The sequence below is a fragment of the Panthera onca genome, chromosome F2, assembly GCF_046562875.1.
Source record: "Panthera onca isolate mPanOnc1 chromosome F2, mPanOnc1 haplotype 2, whole genome shotgun sequence".
Classification (NCBI taxonomy): domain Eukaryota; kingdom Metazoa; phylum Chordata; class Mammalia; order Carnivora; family Felidae; genus Panthera; species Panthera onca.
The window spans coordinates 34,128,087-34,150,354 of record NC_138356.1 but is presented as its reverse complement, the minus strand read 5'-3'; the positions used below and the strand labels follow the sequence as shown (position 1 = coordinate 34,150,354).

General features: G+C 37.7%; 1 protein-coding gene across 1 annotated transcript in view; it reads right to left on the bottom strand.

The window, feature by feature from the left end:
• The window catches only part of ATP6V0D2 (ATPase H+ transporting V0 subunit d2), a 43,545-nt gene extending 21,940 nt beyond the window's left edge, over positions 1-21,605 (bottom strand). Inside the window, exons 1-2 of the mRNA XM_078441972.2 lie at positions 21,316-21,605; positions 9,145-9,316 (exon numbers count right to left, since the gene is read on the bottom strand). Coding sequence (XP_078298098.1) covers positions 9,145-9,316; positions 21,316-21,445 — 302 coding nt within the window. The 5' untranslated portion in view covers positions 21,446-21,605. The remainder of the gene's footprint in view (positions 1-9,144; positions 9,317-21,315) is intronic.
• Between the last annotated feature and the right edge of the window lie 663 nt (positions 21,606-22,268).

The window sequence follows — 22,268 nt, the reverse complement described above, 5'->3', positions numbered from 1 at the left end:
AAAACCAACTATGTATATTTATATTTGTTTGTTTACATATAAACATGTATATACATAAAACTTTTTCATATAGAAGAAATTATGCATCAAACTTATGAAGGTTGGCGTGCCTGGCTGGCTGGCTCAGTCGGTAGAGCATACAACTCTTGATTTTAGGGTTGAAAGTTTGAGCCTCACATTGGGTGTAGAGATTACCTATAAGTAAAATCTAAAACAAATAATAAAATTTTTTTTTAAAAAAGTAAAGAAAAATAAATCAAAACCTCTGGGCTTTGGGAAATATATTCAGAAATATAGTCTCTACTTAATCTTGGTTTCCTTATTTCTAAAACATGGATAATATCAGTGCCACCCATATGGTTGTCATGAGAATTAAATGAATTTAATACATGTAAAGTAATTATAAAAGTGCTGCCTTGTAGTGAGCACTAAATAAAATGTAATAAAAAATTCTTTAAAAAAAACATAGGCACAGGCTTCTTTTTCTTAAAAAAATAAAATAAACACAAAAAAGTAAAATACAAGGACGGCAATGGATATCTGGATCAGTACCAGGGTGGATTTCAGTCTTTCCAGGTTATGAGACAGGCTCAAACCTCTGCTACTCAACAAATGTTGGGGAAAGAGCAAGACTTTGGAAAGCAGGTTACTGGGATCAGTCATGGCCCCTGGTGGTTGGTCGCTACCCTACCCAGAATGTCGACGAAGAGCGAAGGAAAAAACACGTCTCTTTTGGCCCTGATTTGTTTCCCACTCAAAGAGAAGTGTCGTAGGGATGGCATCCTAAGCTCTTTTACATCCAATATCTTAACATCCTTAAACCTCAGACACTAATTTTGCTGACGTCACTTGCCATCGGCAGCCCAACATTAGTAGTGGTTTTATGTATTGTGTTTCTGCGGCTGCGCTTTGCCTCCTCCCAGCCACATCCGTGTACAAACACGCTCTTGTCCTTCAAGTCTTCAGCTTTGGCATCACCTTCATTATGCAGTCTTTTCTCGCTTTCACCAGTGAATATTACACCCTAATGCAAAAAATTAGCTGCATTTTTTGGGTACGTGTATATGTTTATATTGAATATGTATATATTTTTTCATTCATCCAGTTTCATGGGCGTGGGACCTATATAGTCATACAGGGCCACGCTTGGTTTAATTCTCTGCTGCTGCTCTCTTGAAATTACTAAACATTTTTTTTAACAAGGGCCCTGTATTTTCATTTGCACTAGGCCTTGCAAAATACATAGCTGGTCCTATTTTCAAATTACACTCGCAATTCTATATTGTATATAATTATTACTATTCTAGATGAGGAAACCAAGTCTTTGAATGAGTAAGTAACTTCTTTTCAAGGTTCCATAACTGCTCTATTGTAGACTCAGGTTAGAGTCTACCGACTAGTTACAAGAATTTCTCACCTGCATCAGGGTCACCTGGAGGGCTTATTAAAAGTGCAGATTCACAGACCACATTCCAGGGCCTAATAAAACATACTTTTTATAAGCAGGGTCTTGGAATCTGCACCTTAAGCAACTGTTCCACTGGTTTAGAGAACAAGATTATATTCAATTCATCTCTAATTTTAGAACCTAGCATAGGCCTTCACTCACAACAGTCACTTAGTACATGTTATGCTGACTAAGTGAGTGTCATTCAGTTATAGACAGATCCAGCATTGCTATTGCAGAATAGCACCAGGGTTTTTCAATTCTCAAAGTGCTTGAGAGTTTAAATGCTGGAAGCCTTATCAGCAGCTACAGTTGAGACATTTTTGCCACATACTTGCTTGCCATTGAACATCCACATGGAATCCCTGGATATAAAACCGTTAAGTTGTTGCAGTTCTTAAGATTTCAGAAGGACTTTTCTGGCCAGAGATTCAGAATCACAAATGCATAGTGGTGTCAAAAGGTCAATCTCATGATATTATTGGGAAGGTGATTACTGAAATCAAGATTTAACAAATTAAATACTTTGTGGACTTTGATGTAAGGAAGACACAAAACTCAGCACTTCTAAAATGTTCATGACCAGATGGAAAGCTATTTAGTCATTTAAAAATGCTAAGAAAATTTTTTGACGTAGAAAAAAAAATGCTGATACTATACATAGAAAAATTAAGATTCAAAATTATATCTACAGAGTGATTCTAGTTCTTTTAAAGTGTATAGAAAAAAGAATATGAAAATAATGCCAAATGATGATGAGATTAAGGGTGTTTTATTTATATAATTTTCTCTAATTTACAGTGGGCTTCCTGTTCTTTTTGATTAAAAGTAAAACCGAAAGCCTTTATCTTACTTGCAAATTCTTTTTTCCTTAGCTTAGAATTTCCAGGAATTTCTCTTTCTTATCAAAAATCAAGATGCTAAATTCTGTTACGTCTAGCTCCCAAATGTGTTCAACCCCTGTTCCCTCCTCACTATCTCTATTTCCAGCATAAACTTTTAAAATATGTCTCTGTTTTCTCTGTTTCAAGTCCTATCCCTTCAATGCACATTTCACAATACCAACAGAACCATCTTCCTAAAATATACATCAGATCAGTCCCCTCACTTTTCAGGGCAGTTTAAGAGCTGAAAAGTAAAAACAAACAAACAAAAAAGAGAAAATAACATCTTTGGAATGCTATCGAGAGTGACCTGATTTCATACCTTAGCTTCTGTATTTACTAGCTAGTTACAAGATCCTTTAAGGATGCCCCAGGAAATAGGCATAATAACAGGAGTGTTATTATAACACTATTATAACAATAATGTTTGCCATTATTGAACAAACACTGCACACACAGTAAGAACAGATACTTTACCATTGGTTAGAGGAGAAACTAAAGCCACGTCACATTGCCTTAGGCAGAGAAGCCGTAAGTGTTCAACTGGTCTTCCACATGGCTTCTCAGCAGAATACGCCCCACCTTACAAGGTGGTGACCATGTGGTGAGGGGTACAGTCAGCAGCATGTAGGAAGCATGCCAATAGTGGAACCCTTTCTGAAAAGCCTTCCTTTATTGACTTTTACTCATAGAGACTTAAGGTCAAAGCCCTTAATCTGGCCAGGCTCTTTACTCTCTTTTCCCAGCCCTTATCTAGACTCCAGCCACATCTGAGATGACTAGTTATTTCCACATACAAAATCTTCTCATGCCTCACTAGTTATTTTTTCAACTTAATGCCCCTTTAAAATTTTGTTCAAATTCTATTTTCACTGCAAAATCTTTTAAAATCAAAGTTAGTTATTCCATCCTTTAGCCTCCTCCAGTTGAATGCATAAGCCTCTATTACAGCTGTTGCTTAATTCTGTCTTATTTTTTCACCGTTTGTGAACACATCAGCTTGCTCCATTAGAATGTAAAAATGTAAGTGACCCAGAATTATGTTACTGATTTTGTGACTAACGAGTGATGGTGCAACCAATTCATCTGGTTGGCTGAGGACTTTCCTGGTTTTAGCAGTAAAAGATCTGCATCCTGAGAAACCGCTCGGGGCAAACCAAGGTATACAGCCTCCTAATGTATAGTGCAGGGCAAAGCCTGTAAAAGATTTATAATACATCATCAGGATAGTCAAGAACTTTGAATTGCCTTTATAAAGAAATCCTTAAAGATTTCATCAGTGTGTGGTCCTTAACTTATAGTTCTTGGCTAATATGAGTCCAAGTACTTAAGACCATATTTCCTTGCTCATCCTATATTCAGAAAATTTATATCCCCTGAGATGGAATATTTTGAATACTGAAAGATTATTTTTAAGAGATGGCTAATCTCAAAAGGGATGAGAAGTTGAAATGCTGCCAGAAAGCGTTGAGTAGGAGGGAAGAAAAATAAAACAATCCAGTCCTATATTAAATAGTCTCTTCATTAAAACGCTATGGATTCATTCTTTTGTTTCACAAAACTGTGTATAATTATAGTATACAAAACCCCCAGATCTTCCTGCTATTAAGTATTTAAAAATATCCATTCCAGATTTTCAAAGTAAGTTTCACATATACAGTAATTATATCACACAAATGTGCCGTGCTTGGATTGTATTTATTAAAACAACTTAAATTTAGACTATCTCTATTAGGGTTGACTTAATATTTCCATAAGGATGGCCGGGACATTTCCTGATAGAATAGGAAGTAATTATCTTATGGAAGTTCATGGGTGCTAGTTAGACACCTGACTTCACAAAACATTCTAGAAGAGAAATAAGAAAAGTAGTTTTAGGACTCTCCCTCTCTCTCTCTCTTTTTTTTTAGTACTCTTTTTCGTATGTACACCTCTTGTTATGGTAACACATCTCTAGATTCTGCACAGAGCAGCTGGATGCTGCCTAGCCTGGCAACTCACATGATGCGGTGGGACGAATCATGGAATGAGACTGAGAAGACACAAGACAGATCAGAGGATGATAAGGCGATAGGGGAGTATTAGAGACTATGGCTAATTAAAGAATGCAAGCCTCGACTAAATATATTTTTAAAAAGTACTTTAAACACTCACCTGGTCATACAAAAATGTATCTTCAGGCATGACACCTGGTTTTTATCCCTAACATATTGGCCAGCAAATAACCAATATTCAAGTGCTATATAAAATATAAAATCCTGAGTTGTCTAGAAGTATTTTATAGCTCTGTGTAAGGTGCTGCTAAATACAGAATTATATATCAATTCCACAAATATTCAGTGCCCATTACATACTAGGAAGTACAGATAGAGATACTAAAAGAACTAATTTAATGAATTTATAGCCAAGGGGTTCAATCCATTGAGCGTCTGACTCTGGATTTTGGCTCTGGTCATTATCTCGTGATTTGTAGTTTCGAGCCCTGCTCCAGGCTCCGCGCGGACAGCCTGCTTGGGATTCTCTCGCTCCTTCTCTCTCTGCCCTTCCCCCACTCTCTCTCTCTCTCTCCCCGTATCTCTCTCTCAAAATAAATAAATAAAAACTTAAAAAAAAAGAACTTATAGCCAAGAGAGTAGATAAATTAAAACATGTCCATTACTAACACCACTAACAATACTGATAGTACCCAAACTACCTCTCCACTTTCAGTTTGCATTAATAGTCTATGCAGGGCTTTGTGACCACCTATATTCTTATACATAGTTTTTAAACATTGTTAATGACTAAAAATACTTGGAATTTTAAGTAATTTTGTTTTAGAAACAGAGTACATTTTAACTAGATCAACATGTTTGTTGTGAAATAAACATGCTTGCTTAATTAACGTTAAGGCCTTGTCCAGGTTTAAGATTCTATAATTAGGAAGCACTAAATCATGGAGTCATCACATAAGAGGAAACATTGACCCAGTGACTCAGAGTCACTCTTAGGGCTAGAGCACTTTCTAATATATTTTGAGCAAGTTTCTGTCACGTGAGCTCTGTCTCTCAACCTGGCAGCTTTCTGACTCCATTAAAATTGGACTGTCCTCTGTCATTATCATGGGTCAGATTTTCTTGATTCATCTAAAATCTGAGCAAAATACGTTTGCAAAGCCTACTGTCAACATTTATTTTAAAGTATAACTCCGCCACTTGATCTGTGACCCAGGCAAACTACTGCACTTAAATTTTAGTTTCCTCATCCTTCAAGTGGTGATGATAAGAACTAAGATTTGTCAGGTTTAAAGGAGACAATGTTTATAAGGCATTTAGCAGAGCCCTGGCATATGTAACATTCCATAAATATTGTCTAGTATTTTGACTGCCATTTCTACTTCCACACAGATAGGGCCATCTTGTCTTTGTGCCGAGGAATCTTTGCTGGTGTCTCCATAACTACCCTTGCCAGACATGTTTGCAGGAGGCATCTCTATCAGGCAGCCACTGAAGATTAGATATGAACCTGGACCTGATTCAGTCCAAGCCCATGCACTTTGTACTTCACCTCAACCCTTGCAAGGAGGTAAGAATCCTATGAACAAACTTGGCTTCTTCTTTTGTCTCTTTTACATTTTGATTTTCTGCTTCATATTTTTCTTATTTAAAAAATATTTTATTTTATTTTTTTCTTAAGTAGGCTCCACACTCAACGTGGGTCTCAAACTCACGTCCCCGTGATGGAGAGTCACATGCTCTACCGGCTGAGCCAGCCAGGCGCCGCTTCAGATTTTTTTTTTTAAGGAAGAATCTTGCAGTTAAAAGAATACTCTCTTTCAATCTTGCAGATTGAAAAATACTCTCCTCTGTGATAAAGCCCAATTTCCTTAGCCTGCCACTGAAGAGTGTGCATACTTTGTCTGGAACTTACTTCTCTAACCTCCCTTCCCCATTCTTTCCTCCACTCTTGGCACAGCCTACTCCTGCCCAAACTGACCTGTGATTCAACATACATGCAGTGCCCCTCCCATCTACATGCTTCAACCCCAGATGTTCAGCCTTCTCCCTCATCCCCAAATTCTACCCCATTTCCAGGTTCAGCAGCAATGTGTCAGACCCTCTGGGAAGGCTTCCGAGAACCCTTCCCAAAGAAAGTGCTTGGGCTTTGCACTGAGTCAGATCCAAGTTCACACCTAATAGTCATCTCTGACTAGCTGTGTGTTTGTGGATCCTTAAAAAAATCAGCATTTGGGGTCTTGCCTATAAATAAAATCCTAACCTACAGCAGTGATAGGAAGTCTAATTGCACAAACAAGGTGTATTGGCACTAACCACAAGTCTCAGGTACATCAGCGATTACTTCTTGCCTCAAACCACGCTCATTTCTTCTACTTGCTTATTTATAGACATGGTATAGGAACAGCTGGACAGCTATTGGGTTAAAAACAATTTGAGCTGGATCCCTCGTCTCGTTCCCTACAATGAAGTAAATTCTACATGAACCAAGGTTATTTATTTATTTATTTATTTAATGTTTATTTATTTTTGGAAGAGAAGGAGAGACAGAGTGCAAGCAGGGGAGGAGCAGAGAGAGAAGGAGACACAGAATCTGAAGCAGGCTCCAGGCTCTGAGCTGTCAGCACAGAGCTGGATGTGGGGCTTGAACTCACACACTGCAAGATGATGACCTGAGCTGAAGTCAGATGCTTAACCGACTGAGCCACCCAGGCACCCCTGAACCAAGGTTTTAAATGTAAAAAAATGAAATATCTAAAAAGAAAAAAAAAGAAACATCAACAACAATGAATGAATGAAATGAAAGACAGGTAAATTTACCTATGAATTTGGAGTGGAGAAAGACTTTCTAAGCAGGATACAACAATCAGAAGTCAACAAATCAAAGGATTGATGATTATAGCTAATTAAAAAATTTCAGTGTTTCTACAGGGAAGAAAGCTATCCAAGTTAAAATTACTTCACCCCGAGAAAATAATTTTGCAACATATATTATGAAGTGCTAACTTTCTTAATTTATAAAGAGCCCTTACATATCAACAAAAACTGCTGGATACTCCAATAAAAAAAAAATGGACAAAGGATTTGGTCAGGTAGAAAACCCATACGACTAATAAATACAAAATGATCTTCAATTTTGCTAATAAACACAAATTAAAACAAAAACAGAAACTATAATTTGTAACCTATTGGATGGGCAAAAACTGAAAAGATAATATTCAATGTTGGTAATGGTGTCAGTCCACAGGTCTTCTCATGCACTGTTTTGGGAGTGCAAATTGGTGCTACTTTTGTTGAGCACAACTTAGCAAAATTTACCAAAATTAAAAAAAAAGAACATTTCTTTGATTCACTACTTCCACTGCTAAAAATTTAGCTTAAAAATAAATTCCAGACTGACACAGTAATAAGCTAATCACAAAACTTTTTACAATGGAAAAAAATTATTCTCTGTTAATAGATGTAAATTGGGTCATGATACATACCAAAAGTGAATTTCTAGGCAGTTATTTAAAGAGAATGGTGTTGACAAGGGCATTTCTGAGAAATATTAGGTGGGAAACAAAGTGCAGAAGGAATGTGATTCGTTTGCATAAATTTGAAATGTGGAAGTGGGGTGGGTTGAGTGTGTACCAATAAACATACTCAGATGTAAATATTTTTCTAGAAAACACATAAGAAATAGAGAAGTGTTTACTTTGGGGGAAAGGAACTGAGAAGGGAAGAAGGGGAGATGTGAAATAGAGGAACATTTTTATTTTATACATTTGTAAACCAGTCTAGGGCCCAGTCTAGTATTCACAATTTTGTATATTACAATGAAATTGTATACACATGATAAACAGCTCATCTATTGCGGAAGTTTGTTCCCAGCTTGTCAGTTAGAAAAACTGGAGAGGCCCAAAGTTTGGAGCACTGTCTATAATTTATTAACTGGTTAATAAAAGTACAATTTATTATTGTGTGGAAATTCAGACTTTTTTTTTTAGAATGAAAGGCCTTCACAATGAAAGATTGGAGCTACTGGTGATGGAAAATGACAGAAATAAAATACATATAACTATGATGGGAGCTACTTTTGCTGTTGCAAGGGGAATCAGAAAAGGGTAGATGTGGCCTTAACATCAATTTGTGATATTTCAGCTCCACCCTGACAAGTGATCCAAAAATGTCATATGTATTTACCTTCAGTGCCAGCAGCCACAATCCTTCAACATCAGCACCACTTATCACTTTTTAAAATGAAAACTGAAAACACTGCCTTTTTTTTTTTTTTTTAAAACTAAGCTTTACATCCAATGTGGGGCGTGAACTCATGACCCTAAGATAAGGAGTGACATGCTCTACTGGCCGAGCCAGGCAGGTGCCCCTGAAAATACTGCTTCATGTGGGGGCCACCACCATCTACATCATCATGTTTATAAATAAATCTGTTTTCTAACAGTGAATATGTGGCTCTGTGAGCTTATCAGTTGCTAAAATTTGAATTTTTTCAAACTTACAAACGAGAAAAGGTTTTAAGCCTCATGCCAGCCTAGTTCCCCACCTATAACTGTTGAGGGTCATTTGCACAATCACAATGGGGATTAATAGGGCTTCCTGGGGCGCCTGGGTGGCTCAGGTCATGATCTCACGGTCCGTGAGTTTGAGCCCCACGTCAGGCTCTGTGCTGACAGCTCAGAGCCTGGAGCCTGTTTCAGATTCTGTGTCTCCCTCTCTCTCTGACCCTCCCCCGTTCATGCTGTCTCTCCCGTCTCAAAAATAAATAAACGTTAAAAAAAAAATTAAAAAAAAAATAGGGCTTCCTGCTACCACTTACGTCATGTATGTAAAAAATGTGCTCAGAGGTTCCAGGGAATGATTCCGGAAATATTCAAATTCTCTGCACAGCTTTTTCCTCATCTCCGTGTCAATTTTGGAAACAGTAAGAGGATTTGTTTGATTAGCCAAGAAGTTGCCATAATCAGTGGTCTGGAGATGAATTTTCACATCTGAAATTAAATGAAACCTCAAGTCAGATTAAAATTTGAATATACATATCTAACTTTTACAATGTTAATTGAGTTTATTGTGACTTTATGATAAATGTATATTAAATTATCTTATTAGACCTTAACATAAGGTATTTATATGATACAGCCTTGAGTGTTACTCTCTAAAGCAATACAAAATTCAATGTTAATACAGATATTCTGATACAACAGAAGAATTTCAGTTATCTAAAAAATCTAGAATTATTTAACACAGCTGAAAAGAACATTAACAACCACCTACTTCTAAGTTTACCTTAGCCGGTTGTAGTCATTTGGAAATAGCTGCTCAGAAAACTGTAGAGAAGGATACTAAGACTCCATCTCAGCTTGATGGAAAAGAGAACTTTATTAGTGATGTTTACCATGGCTATGGAAGGTGGAATGGGCAGTCATCAATAATACCCTTTTATTATAGATGAAGAAATTGAGTCTCATTGGGGCTAAATGGTGGAGTCAGATAGTAGTAAGGCTTGAATTAGGAGATGGATCTACTTATCTTAAAATCCAACATCATTTCCAGAAGACCATACTAGGCATCCTGTAAATGGCCATGTTTTTGAATGCCAGGTGATTGCTGAAGCATTAAGTGGGAGAGGAGAGGTAAGAAATGAAGCCAGAGAAGTAAGCAGGGGATGTCCCAAGAAAGGCTTGAATGGCATCCTTCATCCTGAGGATAAGAGGGAGCCACAGTGGGCTATGAATTGATTGCTCTGGGAGCTGATGAGACAGTGGGTTTGCAATTAGGCACTCAAGTGATTCTTAACATATCTGAGATTCAGAGGGCAGGCACTCTTCCTTAGTATCTGGAGTATATTATGCACTGGAAATATTCTTTACCTCACAGCAGAATTCATTTGCTCAATTACCTATTTAATTAACTTAATTTTTAAAAATTATACCCCCCCCCACCTTTTTTTGCCATGTCTTATTTGGCTTTTATTCTAGCAGTTCAGATTTTTATACAATTTGACAGTTTGTATTCTCAGCACTGAGGAATATTTGCCAACAGAAGAAACACAAATGTTATTTCTTTCAAAACCATGATATTTTGCTCATGTGGCATATGTTTCTTCTAAGCAAAATAACTTCCAAACCTTTCAGCTGCCAGTGAGATCCTGAAATTCAACGTCTCAAGTGTTTCAGACCCCATAGGAATCTTGTAATATTGTGGTCAGTGGAGAGGCAAATGAAATAGAAGGAACCTTTTTTTCCCAGCATGAAAACAATCCAAGGGACACTTGCATTCAGATACTAAGAAAATCTCAGGATCTGAACCGTTTGCTCTGAGATGATGATTGACTGCCAATAAGGTCAACAATGCATGTAGTTTTATAGTTTTCAAAATGGGTTCAACATAATTTTTTCTCTGCATTTCCCCAAGTGCTTATTTAAATAGGTTTGTGATAAAAAGGACTTTGTGGTCAAATAAATTTGGAATAAACAGGCTTCTTAGCTGCAGGAACTGAAAGCATTTAACACATTAATTTGAGTGATTTTTGAAAAGAGTATGGTGCCGAACCTCCCAAGCCACTAGAAAACAATGGAACCACCCACAGAGCAGACTGGAAAATTACACTGCTTTTTTATTCGGAGAAGTAATGTGGCAAGTGACATTTCTCTTTTTTATTCAAATGAGGCAATGGAATGTTTTCCATACTGGGATCACTACCAACTAAATCAGTTTAATAGGTCCCAAACAGCAAAGAAGAAAAGGATTCGATTAGGCTGTTGTAACAAATATCAGAGTATATAACACCGAGTAGCATATACATATGTGTGCGTACAGGTAGTAGTGTAAAAATGGGTCTTCTGTGGGTTGCAGTCACTGGGTTCAGGGAATTATCTGAGGTCACTTGGCTACTGAGACAGGATAATGATCTGGGACATTATGATTATCTTCTATTAGCTTGTGAGCAGATCATTTTTAGAGAAGGGTAATTTTTTTTTTTCCTGTGCAGTTTCCCATTTGGGGCTCTCTATAAAAGTGAATGTGCAGACCTTTCACACTGCAGGTAGGTTTTATTTATTTATTTATTTATTTATTTATTCATTATAAAAATTGTTTAATGTTTATTTCTATTTATATATTTATATCAGAGAGAGAGAGAGAGAGCAAGTGACAGAGGGGCAGAGAGAGAGGGAGACAGAATCCAGGTTCTGAGCTGTCAGCAACAAGGCCAACGCGGGGCTCCAACTCAAGCCGTGAAATCACAACCTGAGCCGGAGTCGGAGGCTTAACCGACTGAGCCACCCAGGCCCCCCCCAGGTAGGTTTTATGCCAAGGAAGCACCTTCAAGAGGTACCTGGAAAAGGTGCTATCCTTGAGCAGTCCCCTGCCTTTTCCCTGCACCCTGCTGAAGCTGAACTTACAAAAGTTATCTGACCTTTTTGAATTGTTTCTTCATCTGCAAAATGGATATAGAATTCGTACTTTTAGGTTGTTGTGGGGATTAGACAAGATGATGTAGGTGAAGAGCCAGCATATAGGAACTACTACTTAATATTATCTTTTTTCTTCTCACTTTTACCACCTATTTCAAAAATAATTTGATTCATTTCGCTAAAGACTTTGGTTTTTATTCTCTAAATCAGACTATTCTCAGCCAATATATTGGCATCAGCCATCACATCTTATAATTACTCAGATTTTAATTTGTATATATCAGTATCTATAAAACCAGAACTTCTCCCTCCATTTTTGTTAATATACTTCCATTCTCCCGGTGATAAAACTTCAAATCCTCTCTGGTACTTTCTCACTCCAAATCCCCTCTATTGTTCCTTAATGTCCTCTCTGGTTTCCACTCTGTGTGCCCCTGGTTTAGAATGGCCACATGACATCAAGATTACTGTGAGCTCTTAAATTGATTCTCCCAAGTTCATTTCCTCCTCATGTACTCCCTGCCTCAAATTTAATCTTTACTAATAATTATTTTGATTTTGTAATGCTCCTATATGAATCCTGGAGTCACTGAAAGTTGTAGGGAGATTAAGAATGACCTTCATAATATTTGTAGTGTCTTGCCACTGACAGAATGGTTTTAGTGGACATCAACTCTCAGCCTTACCAAAATTTCCCATTTCATAGATGAAGAAACTGAGGTTCAGAGAAATAACATGTTCATGTTTTCTATGCTTGCAAGTATTTGACTGAAGATTCAGACATGTCTCTTGTCCTCATTAGTTTTTCTAAAACTCCATAATCAGACCTCCAAGGTCCTTCAAAATTTTTCCCAGTCTAAATTCTAGCCTTTTCTCTAGGTATTCTAGTATTGCAGCCAAACTGGTTTACTCCTCACCTATATGCTTTTATATAGGAATCTGTATTTTATTAATTTTCCCTGCTGGGGCCCAGTGCCCAACCATCTCAAAACTGCTTCCCTGCATCTCACTGGCATTTTCCTAGCCTATAGCCATGAAGATCTGTTTCACTTTTGAGTATATCTGCTATTTATAGGTTTCAACTGTTTTTGTATTTTTAAATTTTAATTGTTTTTACTTATTTATGATATCCTTTCAGCTAGATAGTGTTTAGGGAATGAATAATATCTTATTGTATATCATTTCTCCACATCATCTAATGCAATTTTTATTGCATAGATGAACTTCAAATATTAGTAGATTTAATTTGTGATTAAAAACTTAGGACCATGGGAATTCAGGCTGGTGCAGCCACTCTGGAAGACAATATGGAGGTTCCTCAAAAAACTAAAAATAGAACTACCCTATGACCCAGCAATTGCACTACTAGGTATTTATCCTAGGGATACAGGTATGCTGTTTCGAAAGGACACATGCACCCCCATGTTTATAGCAGCACTATCAACAATAGCCAAATATGGAAAGAGCCCAAATGTCCATCGATGGATGAATGGATAAAGAAGATATGGTATGTATATATACAATGGAGTATTACTTGGCAATCAAACAGAATGAAATCTTGCCATTTGCAACTATGTGGATAGAACTGGAGGGTATTATGCTAAGTGAAATTAGTCAGTCAGAGAAAGAAAAATGTCATACTACTTCACTCATATGAGAACTTTAAGAGACAAAACAGTTGAACATAAGGGAAGGGAAACAAAAATAATATAAAAACAGGGAGGGGCATAAAACATAAGACCATAAAACATGGTCTCTCATAAATATGGAGACCAAACAGAGGGTTACTGGAGGGAGTGTGGGAGGGGGGATGGGCTCAATGGGTAAGGGGCATTAAGGAATCTACTCCTGAAATCATTGTTGCACTATATGCTAACTAATTTGGATGTAAATTAAAAAAAAAATTAAAAATTAAAAAACAAACAAACTCAGGACCAATATAGCACTTCATTATACAATTCCATGTTACCAAGGTTGAAACTCCACATTTTGATTCTTATTCACCAGAATGAATGTTTCTAAACAAACTGGTGCTCTCTGAAGAACAGAATCAGCTACATAGAACCATATACTAAATACCATTAATCATAACCATGAGATGGGAAGAATTATTTCAGGAATTCAAAAGTCTAGCAAAAGAGGGGAAACTGATTCTTGTTGTGTATACACTACAGTTCAGGGAGGTTCTTATGATTTCCCAGGAATTCTTATGGTAATGCAGTTTACAAAACATTTTCAGGAATTTCTGATGCTCCTGATGATTTAGGATTAGGCCAGGGAGATACCATCTAAGTATCAGATAAGAAAACACCATGCTAAAAGTTAAGCAGCTGGCTTAATATCCTAGAACCAGAAAGTGGAAGTGCTAGGACTTGAACCCAAACATGTAGATATTTCTAATGTGAATTTTCAGATTCTTACAAGGTACAAAACACAGCCTTAGGCTAGAGGAACTTGGACAGAAAATTATATAGTTTCTGTCCCTTTTTTTAAAAAAATGGATATTTCTTTTTAAAATTTCAGCTTTATTGAAGTACAATTGACAAATAAAACTATAAGATATTTATTTTAGAGAGAGAGTGTGTGTAAGCGGGAGAGAGCAAAGGGAGAGAGAGAGAGAGAGAGAGAATTATAAGAAATCTCCACACTCAGGGCTCAATCCCATGACCCTGGGATCATGACCTGAGCTGAAATCAAAAATCGGAAGCTCAACCGACTGAGCCACACAGGCGTCCTGCAAACTTTAAGGTATTTAAAATGTACATTTGATGGGGCACCTGAGTGGCTCAGTTGGTTAAGTGTCCCACTCTTGGTTTCAGCTCAGATCATGATTTCGTGGTTTCGTGAGTTTCAGCCCTGTGTGGGGCTCTGCACTGGCAGCATGGAATTCTCTCTTCCTCTCTCTCTGCCCCTCCCCCACTCACACTGTCTCTGTGTCAAAATGAATAAACTTTAAAAAACAATAAAGTGTACATCTGATACACATATACATTGTGAAAGGATCCCCCCCCCCCACACCTATTTAACTGACACCTCAGTGGCCTCACATATTGATAGGCTCTGCCCTTAAGAAGCTTAGAATATAGGAGGAGATAGATTCATTATTCAATTATGAGTTAAGCCCTTAACTGTGGTAATTCAGGGAGCTAGAAGATAGTCAAGTGCGACAAATGTCCTCCCTCAGCATGACGCATCTATGCAAGTGTCACAGAATTAGGACTGTTACAAGGCATAATAGAGTACAAAGTTAAGGCTTGTCAATTGTACTCCAATAGGGGTACAGGAGGAAAAAATTTACAGAGGAAGTAACTCAGAGTGGAGACTTTAAAGAGGAATGACTGTTCTCCAGGCAAACAGGATAGAGAATGGAATCTGTGACTGAAGGAATAGCTTTACAAAAGGTAGAAGGATTTTGAGGAAATGCTTACAAGGTAGAGATCAGCAAGACTGCTCCAGTCTTTTGAGCCAAGGGTGAAGTTTATCCTGTATGGTGAAAACCATTGAACTATTTTTGAACAGGAAAGTGAAGGTATTGGATATGCACTTTTAATACAAGGTGAAAAAAGTGCTATAATTAGAGGCACAAATAATATTTAAGGGAGCATGAAGAAAGCCTTTTGAACTAAGTCATATATACATACATATATATATGTTTAAAAATAGATAGTAGGTATAAATACAGGTAAAAAGTAGAAGGTCACCCATACTTGTCATCCACCACCCCGCCCACTCATTCCCAGAAACTATTCTTAGTTTCTGTTATATCCTTTCAGTTTCTTTGTATCTAGACCATCATATAGAAAAAATATTTTTAAATTTGTCTGCCTTTTTACTAAAGAGTACTATGCCACACATAATTCTTCCCCTTGCTTTCCTCCCTTAATAGATCTTGGTGATCTTTTTGTATCAGTTCTCTTAAGAGAGTGTCCTCATGCTTTTTTTTTTTTAATAGCTGCAGAATATTCTGTGATGTGAATGTTACATAATTTGTTTAATTAGTTCCCTGCAGATGGACATTTGATTTGTTTCCATCTTTTGCTATTCTAAACAATGTGATATGAAATCTCAGGCCAAGTGTATATGCACTTGGAATTTTGATAGGTACTGCCCAATGGCCCCCTTAAAGATCTTTTTTTTTCAGTATTTTTACTCACCAGAGTGGCAGCCCTTTTAGGGAAGGGACTGTATCTTATTTAATTTTACTTCCTTGACTCTAGCCAGAAATGTTTAATATGTTGTTGTTAAATTAATTTTTATTGGAAAGGAATGAAGGTCATGTCCTCTAAACGTGAGATATAATCAACTTTCCTCAGTCCCTTTCAAAAAATTACTTTTCAAAAAAGGAAAAAGTTTAATTCAGAGAGCCAGTGGACACTTTTCACCAAAAATTTTAGAAAATATGAATTACTAAATTCTAGAGATCTAAAATATTAATTTTACCAACTTGTCATTTTTGAAGAGGAAAGAATATTTGCAAAAGTCTTACTTGTAATTTAAAAAATTCTAATGAGGGGCGCCTGGGTGGCTCAGTTGGTTAAGCGTCTGACTTCAGCTCAGGTCACGATCTCGCGGTCCGTGAGTTCGAGCCCCACGTTGGGCTCTGGGCTGATGGCTCAGAGCCTGGAGCCTGCTTCAGATTCTGAGTCTCTCTCTCTCTGCCCCTGCCCCGTTTATGCTCTGTCTCTCTCTGTCTCAAAAATAAATAAAACGTTTAAAAAAAATAAAATAAATAAAATAAAATATTTTAATGAGGGACACCCGGGTGGCTCAGTTGGTTAGGTGTGCAACTTCGGCTCGGGTCATGATCTCACGGCTCGTGAGTTTGAGCTCCACATTGAGCTCTGCAGTGGGGGTGCAGAGCCTGCTTGGGATCTCTCTCTCCCTCTGTCTCTCTGCCCCTCCCCCACTTGCGCTCTCTCAAAACAAATAAAGTTAAAAAATTAAAAAAATTAAAAATTCTGACGAAAATAGCAGTGTTGCCATGATAAGACATGGAGAAAACTTAAATTCATGTTACTAAGTGAAAGAAGCCAATCTGAAAAGGCTACTTACTGTATAATTCTAACTATATCACATTCTGGAAAAGGGAAAACTACAAAAGAGCAAAAAAGATTCGCAGCTGCCAGAAGTGGGATGGGGGAGAGGAATGAACAGGTGGAGCAGAGGCTTCTTAGGGCAATGAAAATACTTTGTATACTATAATGATGGATACATGTCAATATATTTGTCCAAACCCATAGAATGTATAACAACAAGAGTGAACCCTGATGCAAACTATGGACTCTCCGTGATTATGATGTGTCATTGTAGGTTCATCAATTATAACATCAATTATAACAGGCCACGGTAGGGAATGTGGACAACGGATGAAGCTGTGAGTGGATGCAGGCAGGAGGCATATGGGAAATCTTTAAAATTTCCTCTCAATTTTGCTATTAACTTAAAAGCTGCTCTAAAAAAAAAAGTCTTAATTTTTTAAAAAGTGTTAATTCTTCAAATTTTTTAAAATGTTTATTTTTGAAAGAGAGACAGAGTGAGAGACAGGGAGGGGCAGAGAGAGAAGGAGACACTGAATCTGAAGCAGGCTCTAGTCCCTGAGCTGTCAGCACAGACTGACATGGGGCTCGAACTCACAGACCAGGAGATCATGACCTGAGCCTAAGTCAGAAGCTTAACTGAGCCACCCAGATGCCCCCGCAAAATGTTAATTCTTTAAAAGAACATTTTATGCCACTTTGACTTTATTATTTTTCTGCAAAGTCACTTTTAAAGACTTCAAAGTTTCCACGTAGTACAGCCTTCCAGCACTACCAATGGGATAGGCCATGTGAACTAGCTTCCCCCTTCTATCTCTGGGAACAGCAGAGTCACAGAGTGTCCTAGCAACTGATTCAGGTCACTGTTAGTCAGGGGCAAACCTTGGAACAGATGAGTATTTCTGGTCACACTAGCACAATTATATATGCAGTTAAGCACAATTATGAATTCTAGGACTTTTCAAAGTTTTTCTAGACAATGTTCATTTTCTCTTCTAAATTTACCTGAAACCTTATATTCTTTCTAAGTAAGTGTAAAACAATTTGTTGATGTCAGAACACTCTTGAAGTCTAGAGGACTTGATAACACTAAAGGCAAATTTAATCTCTGCCAAATTAGCTCTTCTTTTACAGAAAGTGTCTGTGTCAGCACATAGTACCACAATGACAGTTTTATCCACTCTTCTTCCCCTGTATTGGTACAGTGCAGATTTTGTGCAAATGTAAACAGAAATCCTTAAGTCCTTAACATTGATCCTGATAAATGCCCTTGATTTTTTTTTCTTCAACTCTTTTTTTTTTTTTTTTTTTTTTAAGATTTTATTTTTAAGTGATCTCTACATCCATTGTAGGGCTCGAACTTACAACTCCAAGATCAAGAGTTACGTGCTCTACTGACTGAGCCCACCAGGCACCCTTCTCTTCAACTCTTCATCAACTCAGAAGATGGCTCGGTTTCTCTCATTGTATTTGCAGATACAACAGCTGCATTGCTTTTCCCAAGTTATTTATTTCCCAACGTCCTATGAAATAATCAGGTAGGGCAGACCTTATTATTATCCATATCAAAAAGGAGCTGACATCAACATAGGCATAATCATTTATCTTTAATTCGTGCTCAGGAGGCACAGACATTTTAGTGGAAAAAGAGTTGTGGATATGTCTATACTCCATCCCTGACAAGAGTGTCAGATTAGACAGAGGCATTCTAAGCCTGAGCATCCTCAACTGTTAACTGCAGACATGAAATCCTTATTTAGATTTATTTTCTCAGCAGCCAGTATAACCCGTAGTTTAATGACCCACACTTGACACTCCTGGGGGTCTCCAAACAGATTGGCACACAGATTCAAACATAGTTATGAAATGAGTGGTTAAAAAAATATATTAGGAGGAAAGAAAGATAGAAACCTGAGATAAAAGAACAACAAAGTGTTGATGGATGTGACAGGATCTCTTAACCAGGGTGCAAGGATGGCTTTGGGTGGCCCAGGACCCCTGATATTACATGGAAAATTCTGTGTGCATTTACCTGGGTGTGTTTTTCTAAGAAGAGTCATTCTCTAGATCTCCGAAAGGGTCCGAAACCCATTTTTTCCTCCCAAATTGAAGCTGATGGTGATTTCTTTCTGAATTCTTTAGTGAGCTGGCTAAATCTGGTTTTGTATCATATTTTAGGTATTTTTTGTATTGTTTGTGTTAAAATTTGCATTTTTTAGCTTATTTAAAAGTTGGACTGGGGCATTTGGCTGGCTCAGTCAGAGGAGCGTGTGACTCTTGATCTTGGGGTCATGAGTTTAGGCCCCACTTTGGGTGTAGAGATTACTTAAAATAGATAAATAAATAATCTTAAAAAAGTAAAAGCTTGATTGAAAACTAAAAAGAATTCATTGAAGTGGCTTCTGTTAGAAACACTCATTCTGCCTTGTGTTCATTCACTTTTTCTACTTCAACTTAAGCACATTTTCTTTTTTTATTCAAATATAGTTGACATACATTATATTAATTTCAGGTGTACAACACAGTGATTCAACAATTATCGGGGTACCTGGGTGGCTCAGTTGGTTAAGCATCTGACTCTTGATTTCGGCTCAGGTCATGATCTCACAGTTTGTGGGTTCAAGACTCGTGTTGGACTCTGCACTGACAGTGTAGAACCAGCTTGGGATTCTCTCTCTCCCTCTCTCTCTCTCTGCCCCTGCTCCTGGTCTCTCCCTCTCTCAAAAATAAATAAACTTTAAAAAACAAAACAAAACAACCCAATGATATACATTACAAAATGCTTACCGCGATAAGTGTATAGTGACTCTCAGTCACTACACAAAATTATCACAATATTTATGCAGAGTTTCTGTACATGATTAACATTCTTCAGTCACCAAACTCCTAATATGCTGAAGTGATTTATGGTTTGGGATTATATTGTAATTATACGTAGCCTACAGAATTATTTATCATCTGAAAGATTTTTCTAGCTGTCTCCATTGCTAATGAAAGGAGTAGGTTAATCTCAACTTGGGCAGCTCCACCTTAACTCTGGCTTTAACTGGTCAGAATTACAAACAAGTGACGTAGGACCCTCAGACTCAGCAAAGTCACCTTCAGGTTTTTTGTTTTGTTTTTGCTTTCAATACCCTTCCTAGCAGTTTTGATCCTTATTGCTTTCTTGCTTTTTCTAGAAATATCTGGAAGTTTTAAAGCACCTTATTATTGACGTGTGTTGATTTTATAAGTACATTTCAAAATGAACTAGTGTAGTTGTTTTTATAATAAAAATAATGTTTCATAGATGAAAATCTTTGGGAAAGTTTTGAAAGTATTGTAGCTTAAAGATAATTTCCAGAGGGAAGGGGAAAATGGGGAGGTATCAGTCAAAGGGTGCAAAGTTTTGGAAACACAAGATAAGTAAGTCCTAGAAATCTGTATAGCATAGAGCCTGTAGTACCCCCCCCCCCCCCCCCACACACACAAATAATAACAGGCAGGAAGAAAGTTTTGGAGGTAATGGTTGACTTATGGCATAGATTGTGGTGATTTCATGGATGTATACCTACCGCTAATCTCATCAGGTTGTATACATTAAATATGTACAGTTTCTTGCATGTCAGTCACACCTCAATAAAGTGCTTAAAACAAGATCATTTTCATTTACCTAGTGCTTCAGTTTCTAACACATTTCTCATGTATTATCTCATTTATTTCTCCAAACAAAGCAGGCAAAGCAGGCTTTACCATCTTATTTTACAAATGAGGACACTGAGGCTCAGGTTTTGAGCCTTAGGCCACCTACCTAGCCCCGGGAGAGGTCAAAGTCAGTACTTTTGAATCCAGGGTTAGCCTCACCACTTGCTCATCTCTTGATTTTTTTCTTAAGCTTCAGTTAAAGGTAAAAACCTGAAATAAACTCTCATACCAATTTATACTAATAAACTAGGTATAGAATAAAACTCTCTAAACCAAGTTTCTTAGCATTTTGTTGGGGGGTGGGGAGGGCATTTGTCCCTGGGCAGTTTGCTGAGTCCTTCTCCAAATATTATTTATAAATATGTAGGATGAAAATACATAAGATTACGAGTGAACAAAAGATGTTAAAATACGGTTATCAAGATGTTTTAAAATGTGTAAAACATACTTACTTACTAAGACATTAAATATCAAGATTAAAGAGTAAGTGTAATACATAGTATAAGTGCAAAATTGTGAAAATATAAATGATATTTCAAAGTATCTGCAGGAATTGTATGGGGATATGAAAATACTGACTTTCTATTGGTGACAAAGCACTAACCACTGATTGTTGCCTACATTCATAATGAAAGGAAATGCTAAATTTCACTTACAGAAAATTGGAAATAAAGATGGAGTTGTTTTTTTTTTTTTTTCCTCCTCCAAGTTCATGGACCCCTGAAGTCTGGACCCTGGGAATAAAAACCTATTCTGGACTCTCAGGCCATGGGAACACAGTCGGTTCTTTAAGCTCCCAATGGGAGGTGTCATTCCCTTTTCCCCTTTTTACATGGTGAGAAGAGCAGCTCTTACCTTCCAGGGTCTCGCACTGGACCAGGTTTATGTAGTCCTGCTGGGTCAACAGACTGGCCTTGCACCCTCGCACCAGGCCTTCCAGGTAGCCATGGTCCACGTTAAAGTAGAACTCGGCACCCTCCAGCATGACCAAAGGGATCAGAGCCAAGTTGGGCTGAAACAGCTCCGGATCCTAGTCAGCTCCTGAAGATTTGCTCTAGTCTGGAAAAAAATGCTCAGTTATGAGTTCTCAAGAAGAAATCTGTCAGCTGATAGTCAGGGTTTTCATGACTAGTTTCTTCTGGTTTCTGTGGCTTTCAATAGCCTGCTCAGCCCTGTTTTCACAGCAACAGTGAATCAGCTGGATAACTCGAGTAAACCCTGGAAGCAAACCATGGAGAGTAGGAGACAGGGAGGGTCAGGGCTCTGCTCTATCCCTCCCAAAGGGAGGGTCCCCCTCCCAGCTGTGCCACTGGAAGGCCTGAAACACCTGAATGTTTGGTAAACATTCCTCCCTCCCTCGGAGCCTGTGAGCTTTCAATTGTAAATTACATTTGTCCTCAATTTCTTGAAGATTATTAATATGAAGAAAGAGAGGGCTTTTTTTCTTTTTTTTTCTTCTTTCTTTCTTTCTTTCTTTTTTGAGAGAGAGAGAGAGAGAAAGAAAGAACACAAGTGGGTAAGGGGCAGAAAGAGGAGAGGGCTTTTTTTCTCTTTTAAAAATTAAGTTTTGTAAATAGATCAGGTGTGAGCAGGCAGTTTGAAGGATCCTGAGAAGCTAATTCAGCAATGCAGTTGTTTACTGTAAAACAAATGTTTAGTAATGTCTTCGCATAGCAAAGCCTGATAGCTGTTTTCCCCCCACCCCACCTCCCCCCCCTTCCCCTAGCCCCTTGTCTGGGATCCGAGCCCAGAACACAATCCTGGAGACAAATACACAGAGTTGTGATTCTATAATAAGCCACTACCTT